The 14,101-nt window shown below is 31.7% G+C and overlaps 1 protein-coding gene across 1 annotated transcript; it reads left to right on the top strand.

Annotated features, from left to right (window-relative positions):
* The first annotated feature begins 362 nt into the window (after window positions 1–362).
* On the top strand, window positions 363–10,351 carry LOC139502862 (scavenger receptor cysteine-rich domain-containing protein DMBT1-like). The gene is made up of 7 exons (XM_071292490.1): window positions 363–474; window positions 2,035–2,154; window positions 2,457–2,588; window positions 4,339–4,452; window positions 6,496–6,671; window positions 8,869–9,032; window positions 10,279–10,351. The coding sequence occupies exons 1-7, from the start codon at window positions 405–407 to the stop codon at window positions 10,280–10,282; spliced, it is 780 nt and encodes a 259-aa protein (XP_071148591.1). The 5' UTR covers window positions 363–404; the 3' UTR covers window positions 10,283–10,351.
* The last annotated feature ends 3,750 nt before the right edge of the window (window positions 10,352–14,101 follow it).

The following is a 14,101-nucleotide window of genomic DNA, read 5'->3' as shown; positions in this document are numbered from 1 at the left end:
TCCATTTGCCAATGTAGTAAAGAGAATAACTTATTAAAGAATGCAAATATCAAAAAATATTCAACTCGTGACCGCACAACACTGATAATTAACTCATGCTCTACGCGCATTCGTGAATTAATGTGGTGTTCGGTCACACGTTGAATATTTTTCTCTACTTGAATTCTTCGATTAGTAATTCTATAGCAATCTTTAAAAGTGTCTGAATACAATACGTGGTTACTTTTTCTCTACATATGCAACAGATTGAAACAATGTATCTAAATATAGCTTTCAACGTGGTAAAACGTGTTCGTTTACAACAAGACAAACTCACGATCAATACTACGTATACATATATAGATATATTTATACATTCATAATTACATTACTTACAATTTACATGTTCTGAGTCGAACATCAAGATGAAATTTGTATTTGTACTTGCCATTTTCATTGTTTGTGCTGCAGCCGTGACAATTCTTAAAGTTAAAAGTAAGACTTCTTTATCGTTATTTGAAAATATATTATTTTTTTGAATACTAGGGACAATAATTTTCTGTTGTCTTATTTTTTTAAAATTTGTGATGTGGTTTTATACACTAACATGACTAATGCAGAATCAAAGTACAATTATGTATGTAAAATAAAGTTTAACTCTTTTTTGTTTTAGTTTTTCGAGTTGATTACAGTCTGGTTTTAAATACAAATGACAGCATTTGGAACGTATTTTTCAATCTAATTTTATACGAATTTGTTTAGTTTGATCTCTTTTTAACATCTATGATAATAAGTAGTCAGGCCTACTTGATTTTTAAAATTTTAAATAGTCAGTAAAAGAGTATATTTTCTAATATATACTTTTCGTATTTTCTAAAATCAATTAATTTCTGTTTGGTCTTATTGCGCATATCAAAAGCTATAAAACTATCATATAAATAAATAATAAAAAATATAGATTGACTGGATCAAATTTCTAAAAAAAGGTTGTTCAGGAAATGTTAAAAAGAAAAGATCAAAAACATCACACGAATTGATATCAACTGTCATATTCCTGATTTGATACAGTAAATGATCGATTTAACTTGGATTTATTGCTTAATAAACCTTTTGCTTCGACAACAGTCACACATCCATCCATTATATTGACCATTATTAGTGAACAAAACTAAAAGACATAATAAGTTAAAAGTCACATCGTGTTATAACTAACAGTTAACCAGCAGGAATGTAGACACAGTGTACAATAAAGAATAACACTATTTTTTCTATATTTTCTATAATTAAGGATGTACACCTCTGAGGAGCCAAAAATTTCTAGAATTAAACTTTTTTCTTAACCTGATTTTTGGGTTTAAAAGAGTGTAACAAAATAATTGGTGAAGAAAAAATCATATGGTGGTGCACTTTTTTTTTGCTACGGCCCTTTAAAAATGCCCAATTTTGATGATTAATTAAACTTTTTTTCATACTTTCTATAAAGATGAAGTGGACCAATCTGAATAAGTTTTACTTAAAAAAACTATAGGTAGGTGTTAATATAAGAAAGTTTTATCATATTTTGACGCTTTTTTGTGTAAAATCTACCATACTGTCAATTTTCTATTTTTGTGATTTTTCTCAGTTTTAAGAACAAAATGCATATTATTTCAACTTTTTTGTTATAAATGATTGAAAACATACATATATAAGAAATTTGAAAAGACCAAAATGATATGTGATGTACATGATTCTTGTAAAATCATTGTTTGTATCCCTCACCCATTTTCTCAAAATTTTGGCTAAAAATACTGACTTGATTGATCGTAAAATTTGAAAACTGGATTACTCAAAAACCGTTCATTGTAACTACACAATTTTTTCACAGAGTTGTTATGTTTGATAATAATATTTTTAAAGTTCATTGATATTTTCCACTTGTATCACATGTTTTGGAAATAATTCAAGAACGAGATTTCAACGAGACTGAACGAGACTAAAAAGTCAGAAGAATACATCCTTAAATCAAGGATTATTAAAAAATAGAAATTATATTTGTATCAATTGTATATCTAGATACACGTCAATGCAAAGCTGGAGGTGGAATATGTAAACAAACGTGTGCTGTAGATGAAGAAGACACAGGTTCATGTTGCCGCAATAGTTATAGATGTTGCCAGCCGCCTACATGTAATGGTATGTAAACCGCATACGCATGTTACTGTTGATTCATAAAAACGATACCATTTTTTCGTTAATTAATTTTCTAAAATAAATGAAAATAACTTAGATTTTTTTTACAAGAAAATAAAAGATAATAATTTTAGAAATAATGAAGCCTAACAATATTCTTAGATTTAAATATCTAATAAAAAAGTGCATAAAGACTAAATGTTAAACATTTGAAATGATACTTTCTTTGCGAGAAATCCTAAAACTAATGTAGCTCATTTTATAATGTATATGTACATTGTCTTGTCGTTCTTATCTATTCTAAGACACACTTCAGCATGCTCAGTGTAAAGCTAAAAACGGAGAGAGTAAACCTGTGTGTGATGTTAATGAACAAGATACAGGCATAGGTCCTTTTTGCAATCCAAACAGATGTTGTGAGCCGCCTACATGCATTGGTATGTAACAAATATGTTACCCGTTGTATAGTAAAGTAGATTACTTTTTTTTTTAAACAAGTAATGTGCAAGTAAATGTAATTAGCATGTCACTTCCATACATCCAAGTAAGTAAAATGTGTGTCACAAATACTAGTTCTGTTTTCAAGATTTAAAATTGAGAATGGAAATGGGGAATGTGCCAAAGAGACAACAACCTGACCATAGAAATTGTTTGTTTATCTTTTTAAATGAGAAATGATCAGAAAATTTCAGGATTTTTACTGCTTATAGATCATGTAGATAGACGTAGGAAAATATGGTATGAGTGCCAATGAGACAACTCTCCATCCAAGTAACAATTTATTAAAGAAAACCATTATAGGTCTTCAACACAGAGCATATATGATTGCTATTTTTGGCTATATGCAAAACCAGGTTCAACCAACCATTTGTTTTATTTAAATGTCCAATGTTATAGTTCATTTCTCTGTGTGTTACATTTTAGTGTTGTGTTTCTGTTGTGTCGTAGTTCTCCTCTTATATCTAATATGTTTTCCTCAGTTTTACTTAGTAACCCGGATTTGTTTGTTTTTTTCTTAATCGATTCATGATGGTTATATATCTCAACTTGTACGATTCGCTCGTGTATGTAACAAAGTATTAGATTTTAGCGAGAGAAATTTATGTATTACTGAAAAATTATTACACCAGGGTTTTCGATATCACAAACCGGTCAAAACATTTACTAAATTTTATCAACGGTACAAGGAAATAATTCATAAATACAACTCAACATGCAGACATCTTATATGTTCAGGTATTTCACATCCAATTTTTTAATGGAAATATTATTTTTTAAGCACAAAAATGTCAGTATTCACCTCAGAAACTAACAAAACCTTTAAATAGACTCATTAAAAAGGGATATAGTTACGATACTGTTGTCAGGTCATTAAAGATTGCATATTTTGGCTTTAATATTGATTCACTTATAGGGTCTTTGCATTGGAACTGAACACATTTATTTAAAAAAAAAACAGTTGTTGGCATGACACGGGTTATGTTCTTCTCATATATTTTATGATAGTATGATACTAAACTCCTAACGGGAGGGATTGTGCCTGATATTCACATGATGAAGACATAATCTTTCAATCAGTTTAATTGAGGGCTGGTGCTGTCATGTCAGTTAACTGCTAGTAGTCTGTTGTTATTTATGTATTATTGTCATTTTATTTATTTTCTTTTGTTACATCTTTGGACATCGGACTCGGACTTTTCTTGAACTGAATTTTAATGTGCGTATTGTTATGCGTTTACTTTTCTACATTGGCTAGAGGTATAGGGGGAGGGTTGAGATCTCATAAACATGTTTAACCCCGCCGCAATTTTGCGCCTGTCCCAAGTCAGGAGACTCTGGACTTTGTTAGTCTTGTATGATTTTTTATTTTAGTTTCTTGTTTATAATTCGGAGTTTAGTATGAAGTCCATTATCACTGTACTAGTATACATATTTTTGAGGAGCCAGCTGAAGGACACCTATGGATGCGGGAATTCTCGTTACATTGAAGACCCATTGGTGGCCTTCGGCTGTTGTCTGCTCTATGGTCGGGTTGTTGTCGCTTTGACACATTTCCTTTCTCAATTTTATTATGAATTTTGAACAGCGGTATTCTGCTGTTGCCTTTTTTGGGGTAGTGAAAAGACAGACAAAATATCAACACAAAGACATGTTTATTAAAAGAACAAAAAACTTATCATTTAACAGCTTCAGTAGATTGCAACTGTAAAAGTAGTACATCCTCCTGTCATTGGAAAAATGAGTATCAGGACAACGCTGGAAATTGTTCAGGAAGTGATAAATGTTGCAAGCCCTGTTGTTGTAAGTTTTTGAATCATTCAAAACATAGCATACACCACGCGATTGATCATTTAATTCAGTGAAATTTATCTCGCTAAACGTATTGTATACATAAAGATTTAACCATTGCATCGAGTATGATACGATATTAATCCTCTCAGGACTGATAGATTTTTAAAATTAAAATCGAGAGTCGACGAGCGTTTTGAATAGTAAAATTTAATTGTCGAGATTGGATATATATCATATGGAACGAGCTTTGGTGATGGAATTAATTTCTGTTTTGACTTTGAGACGATATGCAGATATCTTATACATTCTTTTCAAATTACCTATTAAAAGATATATTCTTTCTATGTAATGTCTTCAGGCATTGTCGCCACTTTTTCACGATGTCGTAATATATTTGCAGAGGAAAGCAAGAACATTGGAAGTCATAATCAAATGCTGAGCAATGAATAAATGAGATCAAATGAACAACACGTCGTTAAATAATGTGGTACCCAACACTTTCACTAAAATTAATTCGGCTCGATTAATTTTCATAAAATTTGCCTTTAACAAAAATATAAAAATTTTTAAAATTTTGAACCAACCGTTTTGTCAGAAAAATTACACTAGCTATATAGCAGTTTGACAAACATCAATTTTGTTCATTGAGAAACTTAATATTCCTTTTACAACACAACGTAATTAAAACGTTTAGATGACTTTACAGAGTTATCTCCCTGTAGCGTTAGGTACCACCTTAAAAATAATAATAAATGGATCAGTGAAAAGATGATTGCAGAACAATAAGACAAATATATGGTCTCTCAGCTCTGAGGTCGTAATTTTGGTAATGACTCAGTTTTCTTGCCAAAGGTCGACAATTCTTTCCATTAATAGTGCTCTTTCAATAATAACGACTTACTGTTTTAAAAAGCATATAGCATTGCTCCATCTGTACCTCCTTCCCCGACCACAAAAACTACAATACTACTATATTTGGACGAGGGTAGAATTATTCCATACCATCCCTTACTTCAAAGGTACGATTAGATATGATGTAATAATAAGGACATAATTATTTAAGCTGATGGCTTCTTTGGTGAAGGCACAAACACATGAAATTAAATAATCACGCATACCAGAGGCTCTTTCTCTGATCTCACTGATTATAGTTCGAATAATCAAAAACAATCAAACTTAAGTCCTACGAAGTCAGGTAGAACCATTAAAACCCTTCACTTGACCACATGAATATAACATAAAATTGAGAATGAAAATGGGGAATGAGACAGCAACCCTACCATAGAACAGTACACATTATGTTCCAAATGTATTATGGGAATGTTGTGAATGTAGAATCAGCTGTTGGTTGAATACTGATAAAACGAAGACGAAATCAACAGTTTTAAAAAAAAACAACACAAAAGCACACTGATAGTTTTAATAAAGCCTGGAATTATTTTTGTATTCCAATGTGTAATTTATATTAACTATTAACAAATAAGAGTTAAAACAGGATGTTTTTAATTGGTTCGTTTTTGTCTATGAAACACATCATGGTCATGACCATTCGCGTATGGTCCAAATACTCACTTGGTTTGGAAAGAATACATGTAGCATACCGTATAGCGCATTATTTTTGCGGTGTGTAAATTTTTTATTATTTTCGCGAATACAATAAAATCGCCAAAAATAAATTCCGCCAGTGTACATTCAAATATATTCATAAAAGTTTTGAATCCACCAGAATAATAACTGCCAGAGTATTTCGTATACCTTTTTCATTGCAAATTTTGAAATTTTACATCTGCAAAGATAACCCGCTATAGGGTATAACAAATTCTTTAAATTTTCTATAGTTAATACATGATTAGGGTATATTTTATATGTCGGTGTTGTTTAAAATGTCATTTAGGTTCATTTTGTTCTTCAAGATGTTGTTCAATGGCAAGGTTACCATATTGTTTTACAGGTTTTAACCAGATGAAAAGTAATATTTTATCTTTTGAAAACAGACATCTATGTTGATACAATAATTTTTCGAATAAACATGTACATTTTTTACCATTACAGTTACATGTGGTGGAACTTTTAAAGGGCCAGAGGGAAGGTTAACATCACCTCATTATCCTTTAAACTATTGTAATGAACAACGATGTACTTACACCATAATAGTTGAGGAAGGATCTAAAGTAATGTTGAACTTTACTTTCGTCGAATTGGAACCCTATTTTGCTGATACAGTTAAGGTATACACATATATTAAACAATTAGATTACAATAAATATCATGCTATATTAATATTATTATTGTATTCATACTTGTTTTGATAATGCTTACATTATAAAATAGTAGTTTTATACATGTTTAATTCGTGTAGGATGTAGTTTTTTGTATGTTTTGTTGTATACAAATAGAGATGGAATTATCAAAATGTCATTTTCAAAGGTTAAAAAAATAGTTTATTAAGCCTAAAATCGTGATGAAAAATAGCAAGGTCGAATGATAACAATTGTACAAAACCTTGTACTGCATTTTACATATAACCATTACCAATCATTATAATGAAGCGGTTGATTCAGAATTTGATTCCGAAGGTTCAGAAACTACTAAATATTACAAAATAGTAGTTTTGTCAATACATGTTTAATAAAGGCAACAGTAGTATACCGATGTTCAAACTCATAAATCCATGGACAAAAAACAAAATCGGGGTAACAAACTAAAAATGAGGGAAACGCAATAAATATAAGAGGAGAACAACGACACAACACTACAATGTAACACATACAGAAACGGACCAAGCAACAGACAAAATCCCACGAGAATAACAAATATAACATCAAAACCAAATACATGAATTTGGGATAGACAAGTACCGTGACACGTCTTATCGCAATGTGAATTTACGCTAAAAAATAAGAGAAAACAAACGACGCAACGTTAAAATGTAACACATACAGAAACAAACTATAACATAACAATGGCCATATTCCTGACTTGGTACAGGACATTTTTAAAGAAATAAATGGCGGGTTGAACCTGGTTTTGTGGCATGCCAAACCTCCCCTTTTATAGCCATGTGAAATATAACATTAAGATGACAACTCAACACCACAGGACTACAATGTAAATAAATTGGAGAATACAATTGACAAAGAAACACACGAACAACAGCCAACAAAAGGCAACAAGTTGAAAATTTTAATACGCCAGAAGTGCATTTTATCCATACAAGATCTATTAGTGATGCCCAGATACAAATGTTTGAAAGCCGAAACAAGCACAAAGTCGAACAGCATCGAGGACCAACAGATCAAAAAAGTTGTGCCAAAAACGGCCAGGGTTTTCTGTTAGTTACCAGAACATCCTTATCATTTAGAATAATGTATACGTTTGCAAACAATAAATTTATAAAATTAATTAACAAAAGCTGTATATGATAGAACTGAAATATTAACTAATTACAGGAAACAACTGAAATACATTACATAACCAGACATTTGCAACACAATATGTAGACACATCCGAATATGTTTAAACCTCAACGCCAAGTGACGTCATATTTGAAATTGTAAAAAATGACCAAAAAATGATGACGTCATTTGAATTTGTAAAACAGATCATCAAAAAATGAAAAATGACGTCATTTGAATGACTAAGATGGAACTAGGACTGACCCAAGATTACATTTGAACTAAATACTGATATTGCACTTAATAACAATGCACATTTCAATATTTATTAATAGCAAACTAAGGCAGAAATTAACTATATTATAAAGCTATGTCCGGTTTGTTTTGAAAATCACTTCAAACGTAAAATATCGCACTGATTACGTTGAACAAAATGAAATCTAATAAATGAATGCGGTGATTGGTATTATTTACCATAACACATAAATATAATAGAAAAGAAGTCAACACATTTGACAAAATCCGATGAGAATTACAAATATTACATTAAACATTTAGACTAAATACATGAATTTGGGATAGACAAGTACCGTAAGACGTCTTATAGTAATGCGAATTCACACTCAGCAAAACAGTCACAATCGGGAATAAGTTACGTTTGGTAATTAAAAGACTAGACGACATAATGACAAACAACAATCTACCATGTGGTAAAAATGTCCTTAGCTAGTTTGGTCAAAGATACATCGTATGGATCCACCAATTCGTGATGGTGTCCATAAAATTTACGGAGTGTCAATGTTAATCTGTCCTCCTCATAACTTTGTTGGAGCAGTTTCTTCGTAAGGAGCAATTCGGGTAAGCAGTAGTATAACAAATACCAATCATTACAATGAAGCGGTTGATCTCAGATGATTCAGAAAGTATTTATATTTTGATTTATATAGTGATACCCATTGTGATGGTGGACGAGTCGATGTGATGTGAAATTTAAACATTTTTACATATTTAAAAACATATATTTGAGAAGGTTTATGATGGCGAAATTAGCACAGATACATTACTGGCCACATTAGATGATGGACCCTTTGAAGGATTAGAATTTAATTCGACTTCCAACAAAATGATAATTGTCTTCAAGTCTGATACTATTACCGTCTTTCCTGGGTTCAGTGCAATTTATAAAACACTACAGTAAGTAAACCATGACCTTCACCCTAGAAAAATAGTGCAGTTTACTTAGACTCTGATAACAGTGAAACCTGTAAGTAAGTGAAAGTAACAGCTTATGAGATGATCGATATTTTCATTCATTACAAATTAAAATAAAATTGATATATACATCATTAATACAGTCAAGTTGAGAAGTTTTTTTTATCATGATACATGATTTCTACAAATACAGCAATTCTTGCTCAGTTTTGTTTTGGAAAGTTTGCCGTTTAGGTTATACCAAATCATATAAAGTCAAGATATTAACTAAAATAGTCTCCTACGTTAACTCCAAGTATCTTTCATTTTATTTATCTATCTAACGACAGAATGTTATATAAACTGCCATAACATTTATGTTAGCGTTAAACGACTATCATTTTCTGAATAAAGCAAAGGATATTATATTACTATGTTTGAAGAGTTGCTTTCAAAAATAACTGTTTCTAATACAATGTGTACAGAATAGTTGTTGAGGTTAATTAAATGCAGTCAACAATGTAAAATAAAATATAACTGTATGATGAAAATCACCATACAGTTGTAGTGCATTCAATTACTTAACTTTTTGGCACAAAAGTTAGAAATTTTTGACCTCAATGCTCTTGAACTTCGTGTTTAAAAAAACTTCTTTGGATTCGAGCGTCAGTGATAACTATTGTGTTGGCGACAATTGTGTCTGGTATGGATGCAAAATGTAATCCTGGTATCTATGAATTTATATGCATATATAAGAAACAGCTCAAATAAATATGAAAAAGCAGTCTTGTGCTACAACATGTATACCTTTACATGGAGTTACTTATCTTGTTTTTAATATACAATGGGGGAATTCAGTGTTCTTAAAATTGATTGTGTTTACTATTAAACAGTGCGAAAAATGACATGATATTTGGACAATATGAAATAATTGTTGTTACTTTTTGCAACACTTTATAAGTACGATATAACATACTACGTTCGAAATTACAAACACGTATTTAAAAAGACAACAATGATTGAAATGTATTATTAGCTAACGGTATGTAAAAATTGTGCAAAGTTATCAAAATGAAAAATTTGAAAGCCACACCGTCTAATCCACTACTCATTAGGCGTATTACATATGATTGTTTACGCAAATGTTATTTTGTTATGGAGTATCGATCGTTATCAAGAATTACTGTTATTTATTATTATCATTTATGAATAATATTCATTTTAATTTCAATTCATGTTTATTTTGCAGATGATTTGCCTTCATGACATGAAAAAGTGGAAATGCTATCAGAAAGGAGTTGATAATAAAATATGTTACTGCAACATACTTCGTTTTTGTAATTCATAATCAATAGTTAAAACTTTTGTTTAGAACAATCATCCCTACGTGTAAAATCATGATAGTAAAAAGACTCATAGTTGATGTTTTTAAGTCGTAAATCAATCTATTTAGTTTTCGATCATACGTCCAAACTGACAAATAAATCGAATATGTTTTTTTAGCGCAAGAGCCGAGGGGGAAACCGTATTAAAGTCTAACATTGGTTTATGTCAGTTGTAAAAAAAGATCACAACCCACATCGTTTGATCAGTTTTGTTGTATATCTGTGCTGTATGATTTCACAGTTTATGCGGATTGATTCTAACCATTGTCATATCAACCAATTCAGACGTTCGATTGAGCACACTTTTCAATGTATTCCTTCTTCACTGTTTTGTTAGAAGAGTTTAACTGTTTTTTAAATCAAAGACTTATTTGTTACCTATATATCTGTCTCATTTATTTCTAACTCGTGAAAGAGTAATAACGGGGTTATAATTTTACAATAGTTCAAATCTATGTATAACGTTAAGTTTTGCATACACTAAATAATTAGTTATCAAAAGTACCAGGATTATAATTAAGTACGCCAAACGCGCGTTTCGTCTGCATAAGACTCATCAGTGACGCTTATATCAAAAAAGTTATAAAGCCAAACAAGTACAAAGTTAAAGAGCATTGAGAATTCAAAATTCCAAAAAGTTGTGCCAAATACGGCTAAGGTAATCTTTACTGGAACAAGAAAATCCTTAGTTTTTCGAAAAATTCAAAGTTTTGTAAACAGAAAATTTAAATGACCACATAATAGATATTCATGTCAACACCGAAGTGCTGACTACTGGGCTGGTGATACCCTCTGGGACGAAATGTCCACCAGCAGTGGCATTGACAAAAGTACCAGGATTATAATTTAGTATGCCAGACGCGCTTTTCGTCTACATAAGACTCATCAGTGAGGATTCAAAATTCCGGCTAAGGTAATCTATTCCCGGAACAAGAAAATCCTTAGTTTTTCGAAAAATTCAAAGTTTTGTAAACAGGAAATTTATAAAAAATGACCACATAATTGATGTTTATGTCAACACCGAAGTGCTGACTAAAACTATTATTTCAATTTCCTCATATTTTAAATATTCAGAAATAATGAATCAACAAACGAGATGAGATTACTTTATACTCATCTTAGTCGGGACACACACTCGTACAACTATGTCCGTCCGTGCTTCTGTCTGTCTTTCAGCAAAACAGTGACGAATCAAAAGTAAGACAAATGCGCTCAAGCGTGACGCGAACAAAAATTTACACCTATAGTCATATATAAAGAGAGTCAAATGTTTTTCGTAAGAGTTTGTTGTTTCTCGTTTTGTATAAAGATAAGACCTTTGTTTTTTAAAAGATTTAACATTGGTCATGTTAGGGGCCCTTTAATCTGTATTGCAGATAAATTCATCATAGATACCAGAATCAAAATTTTATATATACGCCAGACGCTCATTTCGTCTACAAAAGACTCATCAGTGACGCTCGAATCAAATAAATGTTAAAAGGGCTATACTTTGACCTTCAATGGTTTACTTTTTACAAATTGTGACTTGGGTGGCTAGTTGTCTAATTGGCACTCATACCACATTATCTTATATCTTAATTATCTATAAGTTAGCCGGTGTCATTTTTAGATTTTACTTTTTCTTATAATAAAACACACATGCAACTACGCATCCCATATTTCATGATAGGACCCGACGCCATTAGTGTTTCGGCAGTTAAGCTTGGGATGGTCATTTTAAGATGCATTATTTGAATATAATCAAATTTGAAAATTATTCATATATATATATATATATATTGATATATTTATATTTTAAGTCGTCTTCAATAGATCTAGTTATTTTGACAGATCTGCCATCATCAGGTGTCCAACTGTCAATTTGATGTTAAAGTGTTTTACTTTGATCTGCTAACCATATCTCCAATACTTTTATGTTTGCTATACGCAACTTTTGGTGCTGTATTGAATATCTGTACACAATCTTCGTCAAACTGTAATCAATGCCAGTGTTTCATTATACGTTTCTATATTTTTTCGTATATATGGATTAATTTTAGTTATTAAAACTAACGGAATAGTTTGTTGTTCTTTTTCTTTTTTTCTTTTTCTAAATCGAACTACCCACCCTACCCGATATACACTCACGCATAAGTAGCATTGAAACGGTCTGCAATATAAACTGAATTTCAAACAACAACAAGGCCATGTAATGACTTGGCTGATCGATGTTGTGAATCTAACCATTAATTAAATTTCGTCAAGTCAAACCTTATGTGTATATAGTCATTTATAATTTTAAAACAACTCTGAAGGATAAGTACTTTTTTACATAACAGTTGCCCCTGATAAAACAAGCGTATCAACTTGTATGTTTGTCCATCTGATGAGTTAAACCTTTGTCAACTGATTTGTATTGTTCGTTCTTATATTGTACTGTTATACCACTGTCCCAGGTTAGGGGAGGGTTGGGATCCCGCTAACATGTTTAACCCTGCAACATTATTTATGTATGTGCCTGTCCCAAGTCAGGAGCCTGTAATTCGGGGGTTTACGTTTGTTTGTTTATGTGTTACATATTTGTTTTTCGTTAATTTTTTTACATAAATAAGGCCGTTAGTTTTCTCGTTTGAATTGTTTTACATTGTCTTATCGAGGCCTATTATAGCTGACTATGCTATGGGCTTTGCTCATTGTTGAAGGCCGTACGGTGACCTATAGTTGTTAATGTCTGTGTCATTTTGGTCTTTTGTGGATAGTTGTCTCATTGGCAATCATACCACATCTTCTTTTTTATATGTATTGTAAACGAGGTCACCTGATACACGTATTTTCTACATTTATTTTCTACAAGACGATTTATTCATTGTTAATGCCCGCGTCACACTGTCCCGATTTTTTCGCCGATGGTAATACGATAATGGAAATTTTCAAAATCGGGACTGATCGTATCCAGATCGGGCTATTCGTAGTTCCATCTTTAACCATCGTAGAACCATCGGCCACTTTTTCTAGCCTTCGGGGACAACTTCGGGAAGGGTTCTAAATTTTTTAACATGTTAAAAAATCCCCGAAGGTGCGTCCGATGTTGAGGGTTCGTATTGAGTTCGTATCACCATCCTCACTATCGTAATGTCACCGGGAATGCATCTTTGCACATCGTATTGCATTCGTGTTTCAATCGTTACCATCGGACAGTTTTGACATTACGGCGTCTACACGAATGAATCCCGAAGATACCCGAAGGTCTTATGATGGCAACACGACTTCGTGAAGACCTCGTAATCCCTTCGTGTTGCCATCGAATAAAAGTACGACGGCGACAAGATGGAACTACGACGGCAATAAATCCAGCTAAATGTAAGTTAATTGTCGCGCTAAAATGCATTTAAAGTGCCATGCGCGATATGCACTGGTCGGTCTAATACGACAGTTAAGAAAGACGTTCACAAAACATGGAACTAATATCATATGATTCTATGAGAACAAGAAAGGCGACAGCGTTGTTTCTATTAATTCAAATGGAACAAGAAGAGCAGCTATTACAGGCTCAGGATTTACTTTTACAAGTAAAATATTATTTTTTGTCAATTTTTCATATCAAGTAACATAATGAAAATCATAAACGCGCCTCGTACACCAACACTGCAGGTACACGTATATAGGGAAACCAACTTTTTCTTCATTATTCTGATTTTTTTATGT

The sequence above is a fragment of the Mytilus edulis genome, chromosome 14 (assembly GCF_963676685.1).
Source record: "Mytilus edulis chromosome 14, xbMytEdul2.2, whole genome shotgun sequence".
NCBI lineage: Eukaryota > Metazoa > Mollusca > Bivalvia > Mytilida > Mytilidae > Mytilus > Mytilus edulis.
Note: the sequence above shows the minus strand (reverse complement) of the source record. Positions and strands in the feature narration are given on the sequence as shown.

Excerpts from the sequence above, each read along its gene's own strand:
- LOC139502862 (XM_071292490.1), top strand. The coding sequence starts at position 405 with ATGAAATTTGTATTTGTACTTGCCATTTTCATTGTTTGTGCTGCAGCC. Across the intron at positions 475-2,034 it reads GACAATTCTTAAAGTTAAAA|ATACACGTCAATGCAAAGCT; the intron begins GTAAGACTTCTT and ends TTGTATATCTAG. Across the intron at positions 2,155-2,456 it reads CCAGCCGCCTACATGTAATG|ACACACTTCAGCATGCTCAG; the intron begins GTATGTAAACCG and ends ATCTATTCTAAG.